This window comes from Ischnura elegans, chromosome 10 (assembly GCF_921293095.1).
Source record: "Ischnura elegans chromosome 10, ioIscEleg1.1, whole genome shotgun sequence".
NCBI lineage: Eukaryota > Metazoa > Arthropoda > Insecta > Odonata > Coenagrionidae > Ischnura > Ischnura elegans.
The window spans coordinates 77,719,664-77,741,278 of record NC_060255.1 but is presented as its reverse complement, the minus strand read 5'-3'; the positions used below and the strand labels follow the sequence as shown (position 1 = coordinate 77,741,278).

The window sequence follows — 21,615 nt, the reverse complement described above, 5'->3', positions numbered from 1 at the left end:
GGTTTTATATTTTATTTTTTTTATTTTTTCTTTTTTATTTAAAAACCAAAATAGGAAACTATAGCAATATTTAGGAAGTAAGATATGCCGTCGCATGTTCTTTGATAAATTCTGTGCATTTTGGTACCTCATTTTTAGAGATTGGTCGCGTATAAGTTGAGAAAAAGGTATCTATACAGTAGAAATAATATAGAAGATTAATGTTATCCCTGCTGTGATGATTTCCTTCAGAATTACGATTGAAACCAAAATTTTAAGTGCCAAAATGGTGTAAAATGTATTTCCAGGTAGGTCAGTTTTAAAAAATTTTTCCATTGCCTGGGGGGTGTGGGGGTGTGGTCTCCACCAGACCTCTCCATCCCCCTCCCCCAAAAGATGTTCCTAGTAACGCCACTGGTGTGGAGGATATTTCAAGTGCAACACTCTGTCTGTCAGATGGGACGTTAAGACGTGATAACCTTAGCACCTTTCATTAAGAGTAGGCTAATGCCGACACTGGATCTCTCTCCACCCTTCCTTCCATACTCTTCCTTAACAAATGATCTCAGCTGTCGGTCGCCTCCTCCAAATACCACTACTACTCGTTAAGTATTCAGTGAGGAGCAAGTAACAAACATAAATGGTATTTGAAATTGGTGGCTAGTATAGATTTCATCATTGAAGTAGCCATAATCAGTGGCATAGCCAGTGGGGGGGTTCGGATCCCCCGAAATATAAAAACATGATTATTTTCCCTCATAAAAGAAAACAAAATATTGAAAAATCATGAATTTACAAAATATTTCTTAAACAAATGAAGTTTTTTCGATTAGGAAAAGTGTTAAAATTAGTTAAAAATCCTCTACTTGGCACACTGTTTTTTTTTATTTTCCCCCCTAATTTTGGACCCCCCCAATGAAATTTCTGGCTATGCCACTGGCCATAATCACTGCATGTTTAGTGTGATATGTGAGGTGTGTTCTGGAAATAACAGGAATTTTAGTTTAAAAAAAAGTTGTAATCCATTCTCCTAAATTTATGTTGTCGCCTTCAAAATTGGCCCCATTACGTATCATGCACTTGTGCCAGCACTTCTCCCAATCCTAAAAACACTTATCAAACTAGCAAATAGGTTGGAATGGTTTAAAATGCTCCATTTAAACCTACCTATACCGTAGAATTCTTAATTTTAATACTTTACCCATTTATGCCCACCATGGCCTTGTGGCTACATCCTACCATTCTGATCATATAAGACTCTTGAAGAAAACCAGCATTTCATTCGTCAAATTGTCACAAATACGTATGTTGCTGAAGTTTGCAATGGCCTTATCCAATTGTTAGATTATTTCTGAAGCTGCTGAAAAAAAGCCCACTGGTGGAAAGAGATAAGTGCAAAATGGAAATTCAATATGGACACCTACTGTCTGTAAATTGCATGCAAGTATTATGGAAGTGAAGATGAGAGGCCATTGTATAAATTAATGCTCATTATAGATTGACTTTCCTTCATCCAAGAATATGCTTGCCTTGAAGATTCATCCTTTCCATCAAGGTCACTCATAGAACTCCAGCTAGATTAGATTCTGACCTCATTACCTCCCAGGGTAGCTGTGTGGCTATGGGTCATTCTGACGAAAAAAGTTTATACCTGTATCACAAACATATTTCACTGGATTTCTAAAGACGACTTATTGGACCAACGTACTTAAATATCTTCAAGAGAATTCCTTCACAAGCAGAAAGTTTTCCGAGTAGAAATGGGTTAATAGTTGTAATGATCAGCCAAGCAACTTCTGAAAAACTTGGAAGTTGCAAATTTTGTGGTGCAGGGTAAAATGAAACACCTGTTGATATTATGCTTGCAATTGTTTTTCAGACCCCAATGTTGTGGTTATGTGGTTGAAAGGAGGACAGCCGCTCTTCTCTGATTTTATAAGAATGACATTCAACAAACGATACGAAAGACTTTCAGACAACACTCTACAGATTAAAGATGTCACAGTACAGGATTCTGGTGAATATATCTGTGAACTAAGCACTCCTGACAAGCTTCATGTCAATCACGCCCTTCATGTATTCGGTGAGTAAAGTTGCAGTGTTTGTACTTGGAATGAATCTCCAATCTGGAGTTGTATCACGATGTTGTTTCCAATTAGTCTGTTGACACGTTGACCGCCATGCCGGTCATACTGACCGGCCTCCGAGCGACTGTTTCAAAGTGGATTTCTGACGCCGGAGTGACCAGAATCTCTTGCTAACGTATGGGCCAGGATCTCTTGCTAACGTATGGGCCCAGACGGCACAGAATCCTCCGTATCTAATTCGTATGCAGATAGTATCCATTGACGAAAAGCGACGGAGCGGTAGTCAATGGATACTATCTGCATATGAATTAGATACGGAGGATTCTGTGCCATCTGGGTGTGGCATCAGAATATAAATATTTATTTTAAATTAGAGTACAAAATCACATTTAATGTTTTATGATCCGGGAATAGTTAACGTAATGAAAAACACTAATGGCGTCAGAGGACATATCTACTAAAAACATCATGGCGGTCAACATGTTAATATCGCTAACAGTTTATCAAAAAATTTTTGGGAGATTATGTGTTAAGCTTTTCTCCTCCGAATTAACCTTAAAAATATACTCCCTCTACACCCTCAAAAAGATTTTTTGCACCCCCAAAAATTTTTTTCTGGTTTCAGCCATGGCCAACTTTGTTAACCCTTTTAGTGCTATCCTCCTTCCCGGTGTACAGTCGATAAAATGCGGAGGGTATTTTAATGAAATGTAGTAACTAGGAAAAATAAGCATTAAATAGTTAATTTTTTAAATATCTTTAAGCTGTTTTTTTAATTAATGAGATTAAATTGGACAATAATCACAACATATTTATACGTTTACTGATATATAAGTTTTTTTATTTCAATGCCCTCAAATTTTACAACAATAACGTAAAAGCCGATATATCGGCGCGCCGTACTTTTCAGCCGAGCAGTTAAAGCCGATATATCGGCGTGCCTCACTATAAGGGTTAAACTTGTTGTGTTATGTCGTTATTTAGCATCGATTGTCTACTCCCTGGTTTTATTTTCCTTATGCATGTACTTCCTACATTGGTGCATAATGTCCTATCATATGTAATAGTAAATGGTTGAGGGAGTCAAAAACTTGACTGTAAATTCAGATATTGAATCATAGTTACATGGAAATAGAATAATTAAATTTTTCCAAGTAGGAATAAATATTTTACAGGTTTCAGTCCTAGAATAGCCACCTATGTTTATCTGACTTGGGAACTGTACCTTTCAATTTTGAAAATTCCAAACCTTCACTTTCCTTTTTCCCACCAAACCTTGTTACTTTACCAAAAAACATCCTAGGTGCACCTATTCCATTTAATTGCATTGTCCAACACATTTTTTTTCAGTCACTAATAGTATCATGTACTGGTCATTCAATCACTTTGATCATTCATTGGTCATTTACTAATCCACTAATCAATTTGCTCATCAATCAAATCCTTTCTTGTGATAATCACAAGTTCTATCGAGTACGTGTTGTATGAAAAATTCATGTTTTGACATTTGTCTTTTTTCTTTAGCGGCACCAAAAATTGTAAATGTTCTCCCTGGTCCAAACAAAATTATTAAGAAAGGAGAGACACTGACACTCAAGTGCGAGGTGGAAGGATACCCTGAGCCTGAAATCACCTGGTCTAAAAAGGTAAGATTATCTATTTTACTTTATCACATAGTTTCAGCCTGGGGAGGTTGCTGGGCGATAGGGGTTTAAAAAATTGCTCTGGATTAAAATGCCTTCTAAATTTTTTGGCATATGGGTCATTCCACAGGTTAATGATGGCTATTTCCCAAATGTTAGTTTTTGCAACTTTCCAATAAAAAAAATATTTTGGGTGCATTTTTGGATTTGGCCTAGAATTTTGTATTGAATAAGCCCTCAAAAAATCTGTTTATGTTCATCCCTTTAAAAAAAATGTGTTGTGGAAAATTTTGTTTCCGCAAAAAACCAAACTATGAAAACACCTGCTGCTCAGCTGTTTTTTGATATTTTACAAAAATGTTTAAAATGGCATTTTTATTCGAGGAAGCGAATACACATTCTAATTTTTCATCAGTAACTGAGAGTTCAGGGATCAAATGCAGTTTGAAAGGGTATGGAGTGACCCATATATGTTTATCCAAGGTCGGATTCAGGACTTTTTTCTGGAGGGGGGGACACAAGGGTCTGACGGGCAAACGATCTTCTCACACTTGAGATTAAAGAAAAAGATACATTAATTACCATACAAAATACCTATTCTATTTATTTTAATATGAAAGTTATTAACATGAAATTAAATGATTGAGGATCCATAATACAAAAAACAAAATTAACGTATCGGTGACGGTATTAAAAATTTTGTCTTTTTTCAAGTGTTTGGGGGGGGGCAATTCTCCTGTGTCCCCTCCCCCTATATCCATCTATGTGTGCATCTTTTTGTGAATAGTTTTCTCTCTTCAAATTTAAAACTGTATATTTTTTTTGCTTGAAGTTTATTTTGTAACTAGTTTTCTTAAAAATTTGTGTGTTGCAGGGGAAGCATCTTCCAACTGGAGAGGAAACCAAAGTAGCCACTTCTATCACATTTGTCTCAGTCGATAGACATCACAATGGAACATATGAATGCATAGCAGAGAATACCCTCGGCAGGGCTAAGACAACAATTGACATCAGAGTACAATGTAAGTACATACTTTCATTAATTAATTTTTTTTAGTATACAATGTATTCCTAAGCTCAATGCTTTTTAGCTTTACAAAGATGATTTCTTGTTCCTGAAATTCCATACCATTTAATTGAATTTCTCTCAGGTTTGCCTTTAGGTCAGAAAAATTATGTGCATAATTTATTTATAAAATTGCTAATAATTAATTTTAATTTTAATTTAATTCAAATGCGAAGGAAGTTCATTCATTGTAATCACTGCAAAAGTGTTAAATCATCCATACCATTTGGTTTTCACCGGCCAGCTGTATGAGGAATTGTTAACTCCCTCTCCAGGAACTTCAGTGCATGGAACTCACTTATGTATGGGCAACTGCAAGAAAAATGTAATTTGCTTGACCTTCTCTTTTTACCAGTTCTCCCAGTTTCTTCTCATCCGTATGGCTCAAATTATTTCTTTCTAGAAAAGGGCAACCATATCTTCTTAGGGTATGTTCAAAACCCCCAATAATGAAGTTAAATTGATAGCAAGTTCACTTTGTGATTAAGCACAAGATCTCATATGACAATTTATATATATGTAGCTTCCTGTGAAGGAGATGATTAGTGGTCATTGATGGGTTTAAAAAATGAGCATCGAATCACCAATAGTACCATTAGTGAATGTGATAGCACCAGGCAAGGGTGCTGCTTGGAGGAGGCCCAATTTCGTCCCATAAAAGGTTGATTTCTGTTGCCACTTTAGTCACATTTTAAACGGTTTTCAAAATGTTGGAGATAGTTCATAAATTTTCATATGAGATCGTTGCCTTTTGCCATCAAGTGGACTCAAAATTAAGTTAACTTGAATTTTGGTGCTTTAAAAAATCTTGGATCAAGGGAGAACTTCACGGTTATTACTAATGACCATGTTTTTCCCTTCCATTCTCCGATCCTTGACCTCCCTCAGCTAATCGGGGAAAAAAAACCCTCCGAGCACCTGAAAACAGTCACCTTCCCCCCCTCCCCTACCTCACCCCAGACCAACGGTCAGTTTAAAATTCCCGACCCTCCTTTCCACCCCACCTTCCACCCCCAATTCTCAAATGTGTGCAATTTGTGTATATATATATATATTGGTATGGTTAATTTCTTGGGTTAGTCTTGATAATGCTGCAGTGCAGCGAAACATGTTGACTCTAGTGTAATAAATTTTTTATGTGGAAAGTGCAAAGTGTTTCACTTCATATCTCATAATGGATCTCCACAAAGTATCTGCCTCATCCATCCAATTCACTTTAACAAATACCCTCACCCAAAGTAGTCCCTCCTTCGACTTTAGTAACCATATTCCATTGCCATGAGCTACAAACTGTTTTTTCAATTATCTTCAATGCATTGTGACTACGTAGGCTTCCGCGGTGTCAAGGTTCCAATTTCTCCAACCTTTCCGTGCTACCGTATCAGTTGTTGGTTTAAGACAACATTTTCAGACAACAGCTCTTCAGCCTGATGACACTAGCAGCAGTGCCAGCAAAACTGTTGTCTTAAACCAACAGCTGACATGGTAGCTTCAGAAGAATGGAGACAATGGAGACAATGGAGGATTTTCAATGCATTCTGAAAGACTTTTTTAAGTAGGTAAATATTAAGTGATTTCCATGGTATTTCATAGTCAACCAAGCAAAGAAATTATTAAAAGATACTTGTTTTATCGATTTGAGCATGAAAAAAAAATTGGTTTAATAGGGTGGTTTCCTATTATTTTTTTGTTGCCTAAATAAAAGATTATTATTCCTGAAGTACGCATTTCATGCTCTTAGATTTTCGAATGACGCTATCTATTTTTCGTGATTAAATGAAAAGTGAAAATTTTCAAGCACGCGAAAACGCGACGGCTTAGTTGGAATGATGGGAAAAGTCCGTGTGACGTATTTCTGATTCCCGCTGCCACCATGTGTGGTGACCTTGAGGCGAGGCTTGAGCGCTGATATGATGAGGGCTGCTAGCAGGTAGCTGAGTACCCTGCTAGCAGGTAGCACTTGGCTTAAATAAGGATTATTAATGCCTTATCAAACGAAGGAAACTTTCCTTTAATAGATGATTATTAAAAGATGTTTCCCTGAAGTCTGTGCCTCATGCATGCATTGGTAATTTCAGATGATGTAAAACTCCTATCTACTCATAAAGAAACTAGGTCTTTGTGACGTCACGTGGAGTGGCATCGCATGGGTACCAATCTGGCCTTTTTCAAATGCAGTTAAATTAACCTTTGCCATTCGTCTAAACTGGGATTTCTAAAACCAAATAATTTGTATATTATGAATACACTAATGGTGGGTAACGAATCACAATCAATGCCTTTCGTTTTCTTTGATGAAGGAAACTACTCTATTATTCAAAGATATGCACTCAAATCTATCACCTAAATGCTTGTGTTCTTGCTGTAGAGCCTCGACAAAAGGGCTGGGAGGCCATTTATATAGGTCTTTTATTTGCTGTCCCATAGAGGGTATATGCTGCTATGAATATTTTCCACACATAGTGGAAGACTTACTAGCTACTGCAGTTTATAAGTTAAAACTAGAACCGCCAAAATTCTGGCTTCTTTTTGATCTGCCATAGTATTACCAATTCAAAATGTAGCAAGAGTGCCATAAATTGGGTCTCTTTAGACCCTCCGTCTGTTCCCTAGTGTTTCTGTGGTAAACCCTAGCTAAAATTTTCCTAACCTTCTAAAAGAATTACTATTGGCTCATATAAATAGTATTTATATTCATCCTGATTTTTTTTTTTTTTTATCCTTTTGCCAATGCCAAATATTAATGCATAATTTTACTGGTATGATTACTTAGTAGTCCAGAGATTGATTTCAAACAGATCTGTACTCAATCTTCACATCAGTGGTACAATATATTAGGCAGGATTCCATAAGCGTAGTTTGTAGTTACATCAAATTTAGGCATTGCATGAGCATTATTTTAACATCCTTATCCTTTTCTATTCTTTTCAGATTCACCAGAGATCAAGATAGAAAAGGAATTAGTAAACACTGCTGAAGGCCATACGTCTGAGATAACGTGCACTGTCCATGCTGAGCCAAAAGCAAAGGTTCTTATGCTTCCCTATGTTATTTTTAATAAAATCTGGTAGTACTTATCCACAATTTTAAGACATAATATGCGTTTCGGCTCACAGAGCCATCCTCTGGCTCGAAATGCATCATTAAAATGTTGTGGAAAAGTGCTACCAGGTTTTACATAAATGTATCGTACTTCTGCTATATAATGCCTGAATTTTTTTTGTTTTTCCTATGTTATTAAAAAATCATATTCTCATTTACTCATAGCAATGGCAATTTCATAGTTTTCTACAATGTACTCATAATCCATGGGGAATTAAAATGCATTTACTCTGGAAATGAATTAGTTCTTAGGCAAAGTCACTTTGTGCATTGTTCATATAAATGCCAACCACGTGTGTACATGTTAGGTGATTATGCTGATGATGGAAGATGTAAATTATGTGTGGTGGGAAGGTAATTGTTATGTACAGTAGAACCTCGTTAAAGCGAGTATGGGCTATTGCGAAACCCCCGCCATTACGAGAGATAGCCGATGCACCGTCAATTGACCCTATATTGAGCATGTTAAAAAATTAATTTTTACGAGGCCCTTTTGGTGTTGGCACTCGCCATAGCGAGAGTTTCCATCGCCAGAAAACCTTCACCAAGAATCTCTCATCTCTGTAATTTCTTGCGATCTGTTAGAAATGAAGTTAACATGGAGTGCTCTGTCTCAAATTCATGTAGTAAACTGTCGTTTGATAAATAAGTAGTTCATTTTGGTGAAAATGTTGTGGCATTAACATTCGCAAATGCTTGATCTTCTTTTGTTCCTCGGGCGGCAGAAAGCAGTCGGCAGCATACCCGCACGTCCGTGAGTTGCATGAATAGAAAGCATTTGGTGGCAGACAACATGGCCAAAAAGCACCAAACACGTCTTAGCAAGAAAATATAAATAAATAAGAGAGCAATATGAGAGTTTCAAAATTAATTTATCTTCCTGTTCGCTCTTCACAATTAAAAAAAAACAAAAGCGCCCAAGGAATGCAGACTATGTAGAGTTAGAAGGAGCTTTGTTCGGGTGGTTTTGCCCACTCCAATCTGCAGGCACTTCTGAGAAAGGGGCTATGCCTAAGCCTAAAGCGGAGTATTTCAGGGATGGATTGCGAATCAAGAAGTTCAAGAGTGCGGAAGGTTGATTATACTAATGCAACGTACCAAAGCATTATCTCCTGTCATAATTTCTGGTGATACCTGCGGTGTAAACCCGAAGTCGTGGAAGAAAGGACTCCAAGGCAGGAATGTTATACAACCTTCCACCGTTTTTGACTGCAGAAACAACTGCAATATGTAATGTCACTTAACCGCCGCTTAACGTACAGGAACAATAAACATACATCAATGGAACCATTTGAGGCATTACATAACTGTGACATAGTTTTATAAGTTAATTTTTGAATTTTCAGTAGAAAATACCGAAAAAATAGAATTATTACATAAATGCACTAATTAAGTGCATAGAAAAAATGGCTTCGTCGGTTGTGCATTGGCATAATGATTGAAAAAAAAAATACTTTGCTCTATTTTTATTCAGTGCGGAGCTTATAAATTGTTTGAATAGTTAGTCGTTGTTTGAGTAAGGAAATTTAGTGATGAAAAAAAACATCGCCTTTCGTCTGGATTTATGCTTACGTTTATTGGATGTAAATTTATCTCTCGCCGCACCACTCCTGTTCCTGTATAACTGTTCCCAACAGGTATATTGGCTATTATTTGCTCCATCTCCGGCAAAGCGACAATTCGCTATAGCGAGTATTTATTGGAGCACCGTGGGTCTCGTTTTATCGAGGTTGCACTGTAATTTAAAGAGATAGTCTTTCTATGATTAATTTATTTTTTTAATGAAAAATATGTTTTCTGAAAATTATGAGGATGCTTCTTTATCCCCTGTTATGCATGTAATCTCCTCCTGCTTTGAGTGCATTGCCTCATGCGACAAATAGACCTTTAACCTCCCTCTCTGGTACAGAATCTTCCTACATATTAGTAAGCAAGTCAAGAATACAGCATAGTTAGTGCTCAGTTATGGACCCTGTAAATATCTCCTATCTACCAGTAATTATATTCCATTTTTTATTTTATAATATGTATACTTTTTGGAAATATATTGCTATTTTTACCATTATTATTGTGTGTTTTTCACTAAAATCCAAGTTATTTACATGTAGGCATTATGTACAGACATTCTCAGGAATCTAACTGGTCAGGAATGCAGTGGTTACTCCCTGAAATATGTCTGTACTTTAAGGATAGTAACTTTAGTTCACTTGCATAGACAAGGAGTGGTTTGTAATCTGGTTCCAGCTGTATCTTTGAGCTAAATTAAAGGAGGTCTTTGAGCGGGCATCAATAATACAATTGAGCAATCTCATCCATTTTGAGATTAATTGTTTCAGACAATTATATTTGCACATTTTTTCCATCCTTAATTATTTGATATCCTTAAAAATCCAAAGTATTAAATAAAATGACAAAAAGGCTGGATACCCAAGAAAAACTGTTTTCATGGTAACTGCAAAGTGCATCCAAAAGATGTTTGTGTTGCCATAGCTACTAAGTTGCATAGTAACTAAGGAGTTGTATCCCATGTTTATAGGACAATGAATTCTTAAAATTATCTCCCCTACCACCTCGTGAAGTATTGCAGATTTTTTTTCTGAAACACCTGTATATGTATGTTTTATAACATTAACCTCAGGTCTGTTTGAAATCCAATGCCATATTTGTTGGAGTAAATGATTTATCATTATTCATGTTCTACTTATTTAGCTATTTAATATTTATCTCATGTTCTACCCTGAATGTTGTGATGGGTATATGTGCATACTTAGGTTTTCTTGCTATGATTGATTGAGTTAACTTCAACATTTCATTTCTATGCCCTGATGTGTTAGTTGTGCTGAATTCCATTCGGAAATATTTGATATATTTTGAACAAGTTTATTTTGTGATCTCTTTTGTATGTAATATTCATCTTATGTTCTTAATGGACATTTGTCCAAGAACTATTATTATTATTATTATTATATGCCCCTATCTGGATTAATGTAAATGAGAGTGATTGAGAAATATCACTTTAAAATGGTATTCCTATCCCTTAGGTCTTCTGGTACAAAGAAGGAATACTCCTTCACCCATCAGAGAGGATTATGGAGACAAGAATCGGCAGCCGCCATACTTTGAAAATCAATGACATTCGGGCAGAAGACTTTGGAGTATACACATGCACTGCTAACAATTCCATTGGACGCAATAAAATGGTTGCAGAACTCTCAGGTAAGTAACTCACCATATACATAGCTGGTTTGATGAATTACACATCTCAGGCTGCGTATCTTTGGACATTGGTGAATTTGGTTTCACATCTACGACAATGGAAACGAAAAATATACCTGCATACAGGCCTGAAAAATATATCAAAAGACAGGCGACAGATACCGGGCTACATATGAGAAATACAGGAGTACACAAGACAATATATGAGAACGTCAGTGCGACACCTCCCCCTATAAATTGAGCCTCCTTGGGGCCTAACAACTCTTCCACTACGAGTAGTAATTTGCATTAACTCATGCGAATTTACGGGAGCAGGATTTTCAGTCACAGGATTCACATTTAAATCAGGAACAGGATTAATCATAATGTCCATAGGGTTGGATGTATCTTCAAAATAATTCAAATTTATGGTCCACAATACACTTGAGTCACTATTTGAAGATTCACACAATCCTGAGAAAATTTAAGAAACTTCTAAATTTAACAACTGCGCCATGTTTGGAACTTTTTATCTCAGGATCCTTTTAAACAACTCAGGATAAATCAGAGTATGTTTTATCTTCATGACAGTAACTTTAATGGCTATTAATGACTCGGCATAAAAGACAGGTCAACATATGAGAAAAACAGGCATACACATGACAGCATATAACTTCAGTACAACAAGAACAGCATACCTCAAATTCAGCCTCTGATTCATACTGATATTTTCACTCATTCACTCACCCAGTTGTTCCATTGAAAGTTTGGTTGGATGAATGAGGATAGAACTCGGGTCTGAGCGTGTGTCATTCATAATGCAAATGCTTGTGAAAGACACAAATTAAGATTGTGGGGCCACTTCATTTCTATGGGCCACCTGGAATTTAGCATAATTTTGTTTTGTGTTGTCCAAAGGTTTCACTTCAGATTTAAACCCAAGTACCTTTGGTCACAAGGCAAGTTCTCTTCATACTAGGCTAACTTGCAGCTTTGTTTTTTTTACTAAACATTGATTTTATCTACAGGTGTTCCAAGCCGAGCTCAGTTTATCAGCACTCCTCCCAAGATGCCAAATGAAAACTCTCAGGTTCTAAGCTGGACAGTTGAGAGTAGCTCTCCCATTATTAGTTACAACCTGACATACAGGAAGAAAAATGTGAGTGTTCCATACATATTTTATTATTATAAACTGGAGTAAAGGATATGTCTCTTACATTGGTTTGATATGATTCAATCTCAGGGATGGTTTAAGGTCATTTGTGGGGGTTGTTCATTACATTCAGCAGTGCCTTGATGGTATGCAGTACCTCACAGCAATCATGTATCTGAGGTGTGATATTCTTGGACAAGAAGCTTTTATACGTTCATCAATCATTTTTAAACATAGTTTTTTGAGTTGTTGAAATAAAAGCTTAAATATTAACATTTTTTCAAAAATTACCACCCTTGTCTTCTCCCTTAAATCTGCCAATATTCTAATTACAGCCATGTTAGTTTTAAGAAAAATTATATTGAGCTCCTATAGTTGTTTTATTTATGGTTTAAATCTGTGAAATATGGCATCATTAGATCAAAATTTCAGAAGCCTGTCAAATCATTTCAGCTAAGTACTGACCAGTGGAAATTTAGTAGTAACGAGTATGCATTATTAAACCTCTCTGAGTTATAATTACATTTAAATTTCCACCCATAAATGAATAATATGCATAGTGGAAGCTTGCTGCAATGAGTGTTCATGGGGGATCGGGTTGGTGTGATAGCTAGAGTGCTAGCTTCACCCCCTGGGAGTCTGGTACAAATCCCAGCTGTGGCAGAGATTGAGACTTTCATAAAAACTCTGTGTGTGCAAGCTGCGTAGTCATTCAGTTAAGTTGTGCATAGGGATTTATTGGGTGTGGTAATGTGTATTGTATTTATGATGCTTACCCAGGTAGCACAAAATAAGAGAGTTAACCGTTTCTTATGGTTTTCTTACGGAAAACATTGATAAGCAGCTTATCGTAAGCTAAGGGGCTTATATAAGTCAAGGGTAGGATGTTAGGGAAGAATAGGTAAGCAATGCCGTCAAATATCCTCAGGCAACGTAAGTTGCTTCTGTTGGAGCGCCAAAGGTGGCTGAACAGCGTACTACACATGCTACACGGCTCATCCCGACATGAATTTCACGGCTACCGGTGAAATTAAGCGAGTCTTTATAAGGGCTTAACAACTGATAACAGATTTTCCCATAAATAGAAAAAAATTAATAACTGCAAGCAACCGGGTAGTGAAGATATAAAGCATAATACAAGTACTTTATCCTTGCGGCGGAAAGAAAAAAGTAAAATCAAGGAGAATCGAACGTACAACCTACGTATCCGACGTTCTGTACTCTAACCACCACACCACGGCAGCTGATGAAAGATATAGGCGTAGTTACTAGTTAAAAATCCAATTATGTAGAAAAACTTGTTTGGTATGTGCATAAAACTGAAATTATTCAAGGTCCACATAATTAACACTTATGAATTTTAATTTATGGCTTGATAACCTGATGACTACAATATGTTTTTAGAGATTCCTTACGGCATTTTTATATTATTCTACGTCGCTATTCTTGTGAAATTAAGTGTTTTTATAACAACTGTCGTTTCGCCATCAGTTCATACATGTGAATGATTTTCAAATTATGGCAGTATGATGTTATTTCTACTCATATTATAGAAGTGCCAAGAATGGAAAAATTATTCTTATACATAAATCCCTTAATGAATGCTCAAAAACGATGGAATCTAAACAACATTAACGGAAGTGCTGAAAGTTTGGCATCCATTTTGTCATTACTATGGATGTTGTCGGCCTGGCCGTAAGAAACCCATAACAAGCTTAATTGATAAGTGCCTTCCTAATGTCCTAATTTCTTCCTTTCACCTCATCTCAATGACTTATAATGTGCTAGCTGGGTAGCCTTTAAGTGGATGGCAAAATAAGGAACTTGTTCTTGTTTTTAGAGTTAGTATTTTCGTCCATGGTGTGGAAAAGGAGGATACTCAAATGGCTGTATAATTCTCCCACAGCTCGTTCACCTTCCAAGTAAAAATTGTCAGTGTTGGTGTGTGGGAAGGGGAGAGAACCATCGCAGGGACCAAACCCCAGCCTCTCAACCAGAATAGCTCAAAATCACAGTGAAGTTTTCTCGGGTTTCACACCAGGTCAGGTCCTCCATATCTCCTTCCAACGTTTCGATGAACAACTCGCCCATCGTCTTCAGGGATTCAGGAATCCAATACCAATTCCTCAAATTCTCGGGGTATATATACATAATTCTGAGGTTGAGGGCGGTTCAGCGTCTCCTGATTGGCTGCCAGTCCCCTCGTATTTTTAGGAGGTGGTCCCATATGTGGCTTAAATTATAGCCGCAGTCTCTGTTGATGTTATTTCTGTTTTTCCGAATCTGAATAGATTCATAGATAGAATCATATGATTCATTGGGAAGAAGCGAAGCTGCTCTGCCGATCTAATGGATACTGGGACCGCGTAGTAAAAGAATCTATTCAGATTCGGAAAAACAGAAATAATATCAACAGAGACTGCGGCTATAATTTAAGCCACATATGGGACCACCTCCTAAAAATACGAGGGGACTGGCGGCCAATCAGGAGACGCTGAACCACCCTGGACCTCAGAATTATGTATATATACCCCGAGAATTTGAGGAATTGGTATTGGATTCCTGAATCCCTGAAGACGATGGGCGAGTTGTTCATCGAAACGTTGGAAGGAGATATGGAGGACCTGACCCAGTGTGAAACCCGAGAAAACTTCACTGCAATTGTTCGCTGGGAAAAAACCAAAAATTATATAGCTCAAAATCACATACACATTCACTCAGAACAAAAAATCAAAACAAGATCCTTTTTGAGGGCCATAGGGACCTCCACTAAAAACTTCTTGTTCCGCAAAAAACCGGGAATCTTCACAGCCTTATTGGTTATCCTCAACAGGCCTTTCCTGTGAACAGAATCAACTCACTCAGAACAAACAATCAAAACAAGATCGTTTTTGAGGGCTGTAGGGACCTCCACTAAAAACTTCTTATTCCACAAAAAACCGGGAATCTTCACAGCGTTATTGGTTATCCTCAACAGGCCTTTCCTGTGAAGATTCCCAGTTTTTTGTGGAATAAGAAGCCTTAGTGTAGGTCTCTACAGCCCTCACAAAGGACCTTGTTTTGATTGTTTGTTCTGCGTTAATGTGTGTGTGATTTTGAGCTATTCCGGTTGAGAGGCTGGAGTTTGGTCCCTGCGGTGGATCTCTCCCATTCCGGCACATCAGCACAGTGACAATTTTTACTTGCAAGGTGGACCAGCTGTGGGAGAATTATAAGGCCATTTGAGTATCTTTCTTTTCTACATTTTTGAGGCCATTGAGCTCATAGAGCCCCGTTTTGCATATGTCCTTGGTGAATATGTGGCGGAATGAACCCAGGTACAATACGCTGGTTCCTCAAAATGCCCATCGTCGCAATTGAATGGCACTCTTCAAAAATAATGATGCCTTTCTTTCATTTTCAGACTGATGAGACAAAGACTATGCACCCGGAAGTCGTTAATCCTGACGGCAATGTTTACACTGTGGTGGCTGAAATCCCTGATGTGGGAGAGGGTGTTTACGAAGCAACTCTTCTTTCAGAAAATCAGTATGGGTGGTCTAATCCAAGTGCATGGGAATCTTTCTCAGGGAGTATGTTGCCTTATCCATATTTTCTCACTATTATTCTTGTAAATATGTATTGTTATTTATTTTTTAAACACAGAAAATGATCCTGGAAAAGCAGTTCACGTTTCCCACAAAAAACATGCTTTACACATTGATATTGGTATTCGTTGAATGCTCTTTAGTGCATGCTACATAAGTTGTAGGCCCTACCACCAGTTTTCATCCATAAATTCAGTACGTATTCATTTAATGTGAGCTTACCTTTTCTTTTAGATATTCATAAGATTCTATGATTGTCTAAGTCCTTTCATACTAATGATAAACTTATTGCTAACATTAACTTTGCCAAAATAATCTGGAATTAGCTGCACTCTCTTTGTCAGACTGTATGGTATCAGCTCTTGCTTCATGGAAATCTTGGGTATCCATGTTGCTATAGAAATATTATTTCTCTCTACATAATTTTATTCTCCCAGATACTTGGGTAACTAGCCTACTACAGCTGTTATCAGACCCTGATGTCAGCTTTATGAGGCGAAAGATGGAATCTTTGTAGGTGAAAGATTGATATACATACTGGAACTTGAAGATCTGTCAAAAGATTTTTTTCATTTCAATTTCAATATGGAAAAATTTGGATGAGGTTGACTCTCTGAATCCTTAAACTGCCTTGATGATAGCTTTAGTTTTCAAAAAGTAATGCATGTCAAGAAATACCTTCCTAGATACAAATACCTATTCTGGTCATCACTTTTTTGAAGTCAATGGCACTAAAAAAAGTCCAGTTTTGAGGGTGTGATGCAATCTCTCAATCTCTCTCCTTGATTTTGAGCAGTAAGTCACGGTGAGGATAAAAGATCAGGGTGATTAGACGTAACTTCTACTGAAAATTGCTGGAAGTACAGACAGAGTCATGGAAGTCCCTAAGTCTCTTAATTCTGAATGTTTCATGTGGCATGTGAATTGCATCTATGAATATCTTGTGCAATTTCTCATAGTTAAATGTTTTAGTTCATTTTTCAATATTTTGTGCACCAATAGCTACCTTAATTTTTTGTCTCAATGTTCACTAGTGCTGTAGAAATATCATTCACAAGGTACCAAGTCACTTTGCATTTGGGTGGGTAAAAAAAAATGGTTTTACTAAAATCAAGATAAAATGATAAAATAGTGCTTTTTCTCAAAAATTGGATAGTCATGACCCAATTTGATGACTCAAGCTGTAGCTTATGCTGTTACATTGTAATTTTCCTGTCATCAGGCACAAAAATTAAGAAAGCAGTGGCCGTGTACAGCAATAAATTATTGGCTGTTAAGGTAAAGTTTTTTTTTTGTAGTTGTCTTTCAGAAACTTCAAGCTCTTTGCACAAATTGAAGACCTGGCAAAAGATTTTTTTCACTATTTTTCTGTGGGTCACCATGGATATATAAAACAATTTTGTGCCATAAGAATAGGATACTTGGCAATTTGATTTTATCGACCCACTGTACTCTACCTTCACACCTAAAACATTTGCTGATTTTTCTATGTCAAAGGAAATTAAGGGCACCACCAACATTAGAAGTTGCACTGTTTAACCTATGTATTATTGCTTCATTAGAAAAACTTGCACATTTATATTTATTGATTTATTGGCTGTTCATTTATTACAATTTTCTTTTTTTTGTTCATTTTTATCAGTGGATTACCAAAAAACCGAGCCCCAGGCTAATAGAGTGGCAAAAGGTTTGTAAATATTTACCCTGCATGTTTTTAAATTTTTTTTCTATTTTAATCACCACTAATGCTTTCAAATCACTTGGCCTAACTGATTATATATTTTTGTTTTTACAGAACCAATGTTGGAGGAATCAAAAGGAGGGTCTGGTGTTGAAGGATTGAGGCCAAGCATTGTGACATCTTTGTTAATAGCCTTACTTGCATATTTCCACGTGTAATTTAGCAAAGTGAGTACTTGCAGAACTTCTCCAATTTATCTTTTATAATGAAATAGTTTGGGGCATTAAGTTAGGTGTCAACCGTGGGCTCATGTTTCCAAGAAGTGAAATGTACATGGTGGGACCCCAGACGGCACAGAATCCTCCGTATCCAATTCGTCTGCAGATAGTATCCATTGACAAAATGCGACGGAGCGGTAGTCAATGGATACTATCTGCATACGAATTAGATACGGAGGATTCTGTGCCGTCTGGGACGTTATCCCCAGAGTTCACAGTTTCATAGGTAATGAAATACATATAGGTAAATGCATGTCCACATGTGGGTGATTATGGTGGATGTTTTTAGCGTTTATAAACCTTAAAAAAAAATGGACTCTATAGTCATACAAAATATGCAAACACTTTAAGCAATAAGCAACTACACAGATAGTTTGTGTTAAAGCACTTTTAAATCTTTGAAAAAAATCTATGTTAAAACTTCCACGAGGGCTAATAATGAGTGAAGGTGAAACTACATTAACTCTGGCTGATAATTGCTGATTAAAGCTTCATTGTCTAGAAAAACATTGCTGCTGGTTACACTGATTTGTATTTGCATACACGTATCTGGTGACATTGCTGGTTCAAACAGCCAGCGGGGAGTTGATTTTTCAGCTTGAATTACTTTGCTTCACTTCCCTAGTAGCACCAAAAGGATTATATCTGTATATTTTTAAGATTTCGAAATACATTGGTATACTGATTTGAAAATCTGTATATTATACATATTTTATACATGTCTGATGATCCATGGTCCTTAACTTGGATGGAACTTGCGGGTTGCTTCATGGCAAATAATTGAGCATGCTACCCAGGAAAGCGCCACTATTTCAAGCATACTAACCAAATAGTTTTACCTGTATTTCACTCGGATGGTACCAGGACCAGGAGAAATCGTCCTGATAAGGAGGAAAAAGTGCTAACCAAGTTCCACTGTAATAATAATATTAGTCCACGAACCTACGTCTTTTCAGATGAAAATGGTTTTCTTTTCTTCTCCTCAGGTGGTGAAAGGATGATGATCCAAGTATTTCATCCATGTTCAAGCATAACCAGACTTCAATAACTAATCAAAGACTAAGTTGTCGAAGATATGGTTAACTCTGCTGTATCGGAAAAAAAGGATTGTGAAAATCTGGTGCATTGGTTGGGAATCATCTTGGAAAGCAGGAGATGGTTGTAAACTCCTTCAGTCTTTCTCTAGTGAGTTATAATCAAGAAAGAAATGCAAGAATGGAATGGTTTTCAGGATTTGATTGCAAAATGGAGGTGTTGTGTGCTAAACTGTGAGGTGCCTTTGGAGTCACTGTGGTGAGGAGTCCATTCCATCCATTCTTAGAAAGTGGAAGGGTGGATGCCGAAAAGAAGTAATGAGTGCATGGAATAAATACATCTTGCAGCATTAGCTTTTGTAGCCATCTCACTTTGTTGTAATTGGTCACGAACGTATAGTTTTTATTTTTTCATAGAGCAGAGTTCAAAAAAAAAGTTTTTTAGGTGCATAATCTGAATTTAGTCATTGGATGTGTTGTTACACATGAAGTCATTCTGCATGGAAGAAATATTCAAGTTTTTTATACGATGATTGTTTTTTTAACGAAAAATTGAAGTTTTCATTTGATACTCTCTCTTTGATCCATTTCAGTCAAACCAGATTTTGCTGGTAAATTTTTAACATTCAGGATTAAAATTTAGTTTGAAAATCCTTCAATGAAACGTCTTTGAATATCTGTTATAGGAGGGCAAATCAATATGACCTTCTGCTTTGCCCTTCTGAATTTAATGTCAATCCCAAAGATTTTTTTTTATAATACATCCTTTTCTCTAATTGAGCACTGAAACTTTGAGCATCTTACTGGGAACAATGATTTTATTCCTGGTAATGCTGAGCATTTCATTTGAGGAACTGTTAATACGATAATGTAAATAATTTCAACAGCATTTCTGGTAATATCGATATGAATGAAACCTACTTGTTTGCATGTGTGTGTACATTTTATTTTCAATTGTCTTGATATTTATATTTGCATAACTGTTACTTTACCATGGAAACCCCCAATGTTTTAATACCTACAAAAAGAGAGAGCAGACAAAAGTTGTAGAGATTGGAATCATGTAAATAATTGATGCAATTCAAAGTAGCATTTTTAGTAGCTCTAGCTTTGTCTTGATGGAAACTTGATGAAACATCAGTTTATCCACAAGACTGATGCAAAGCAGATTAAATCTTGGGGATTTTCAGAAAGAGCCTTTTCAATTCACTCGTATTTAAGATAGGTTTGCTTTTTGGAAAAATGTCCCATTATTTTTCTACTTCAAATTATTGAAGGGAGTAATTTAGCCAATGTTGAGCAGGAAGATGGTATTTAAAACTAATTGAAAAGTTTATGCAGCTAGAAATTCTGTGTCTAAGCTGGTGATGAAATGGGGTGGTTGAATATTGTACTGCAAATGTTTGAATTTAGGAACAGCATCAGTGATAATATTCGATAATGTGCTCTCTCTTCTTAATTTTAAACTAAAGCACTCATCATCCATGTTGCAAAGCCTTTAGAGCTCATAGATTTTTAAATCTTCTTTACTCAATCATAGATAGTATAAAACTGGTAAATAAATACCTGGCCAATCAGAAAAAAAGAGCTCTTAATTAAATCATGATTTTCACAAAGCATAATGGTTAATTGTAGGAAGAGCATATAAATACATGGAGATGAAATAGAGGCTTGCAAGGGAATGCACATTTTAAAAAATGCTTGACATGCCAGCTGTCTTTGCCCTAAACAGAACAAATGCTACCTATCCCCCATTTTCCAGCTATGCTACTCTTTTTATATTCCTTAATAATGTAAATTGAAGTGTATGATGTGCATGTCTCTGTTGTTGGATAATGATTAATAATTAGCATAAATAATTGTTGAAGATGCATTTTGGACAAGGAAAACATGAGAATAGCTTAAGTTGATATTTTTGTTAGTTACCTTACGCGAAGCAGGAGTGAAGAAGAAGAAATGGCTTGACTTACTTGTAGTAGATGCTTCTTATACGTTCAATTATCATAAGGTTTTCAAAGAGAGAAGTGTGTTCAATAATGAGACCATTTTCCACAAGTTATTTGGAATGTTTATATTATCCATGCAAACAAAAATTAAGATTGATACATAATATTAAATTTTGACAAGTATCCACTATTAGTGGATCACTTTTTTTTTCTTTTCCAAAAGAATGAGAAGTAATTATACAATTTACATCTAATTGATAAATTGTAGTTGAGACAAACAAAATATTTGGTCTACATTCCAATGTGGAGAAAATCATTTTTTAATGTCTTAATGGCCATTTACAGAATACTTGGATCCCTTTTTTTTCAAAATTGATACGATGAATGTTCCATTTTGATAATAGTTCAGTTCTAGTCTTATTTTCAAAACTGAAGCATGTAATTGTGGATATAGAAGCAAAGTATTTCTCTCGTTAGATGAAAATTGATTTAATGCCTTGAACTAATTCTAGGGACATGAATATCATTGTAAGGTAAAACTAGTTCTATCTACATTTGCCAAATTTTGTTCAAAAACTGCACCAATTTCAAATTTGAATTTTTTATAATGTAGAAAGTTCAATGTATTATTTTTTTTCAATTTTTAAGTAGAATGTAATATATGACCTTTTATTATAACTTATGTCCTTTGAAATGTTAAATTTTTGTACTCAATGTATTGTTTGGTTTTCTGTTATAATTCTTGGTGCATTAAATTTTTTCAGTACACATTGCTGTTGGATTTGATTTCATATCCAGATTGAATTTATTAGGGAATGGTGCTCACACAGTGCATTTATTGTAAAACTAAGCATTGTAAGTACC

At 36.1% G+C, this 21,615-nt stretch overlaps 1 protein-coding gene across 2 annotated transcripts in view; it reads left to right on the top strand.

Moving 5' to 3' along the window:
- Positions 1-21,519, top strand: part of LOC124167359 (protein amalgam-like) — a 483,736-nt gene extending 462,217 nt beyond the window's left edge. The window contains exons 3-12 of one of the 2 annotated variants that reach the window (XM_046545366.1): positions 1,859-2,062; positions 3,591-3,712; positions 4,584-4,731; positions 7,707-7,804; positions 10,919-11,093; positions 12,101-12,231; positions 15,629-15,797; positions 17,455-17,499; positions 17,608-17,720; positions 18,758-21,519. In XM_046545366.1, coding sequence (XP_046401322.1) covers positions 1,859-2,062; positions 3,591-3,712; positions 4,584-4,731; positions 7,707-7,804; positions 10,919-11,093; positions 12,101-12,231; positions 15,629-15,797; positions 17,455-17,499; positions 17,608-17,711 — 1,196 coding nt within the window. In that variant the 3' untranslated portion in view covers positions 17,712-17,720; positions 18,758-21,519. The remainder of the gene's footprint in view (positions 1-1,858; positions 2,063-3,590; positions 3,713-4,583; positions 4,732-7,706; positions 7,805-10,918; positions 11,094-12,100; positions 12,232-15,628; positions 15,798-17,454; positions 17,500-17,607; positions 17,721-18,757) is intronic. The other variant, XM_046545367.1, reaches the window with a different exon arrangement.
- Positions 21,520-21,615: the final 96 nt, after the last annotated feature.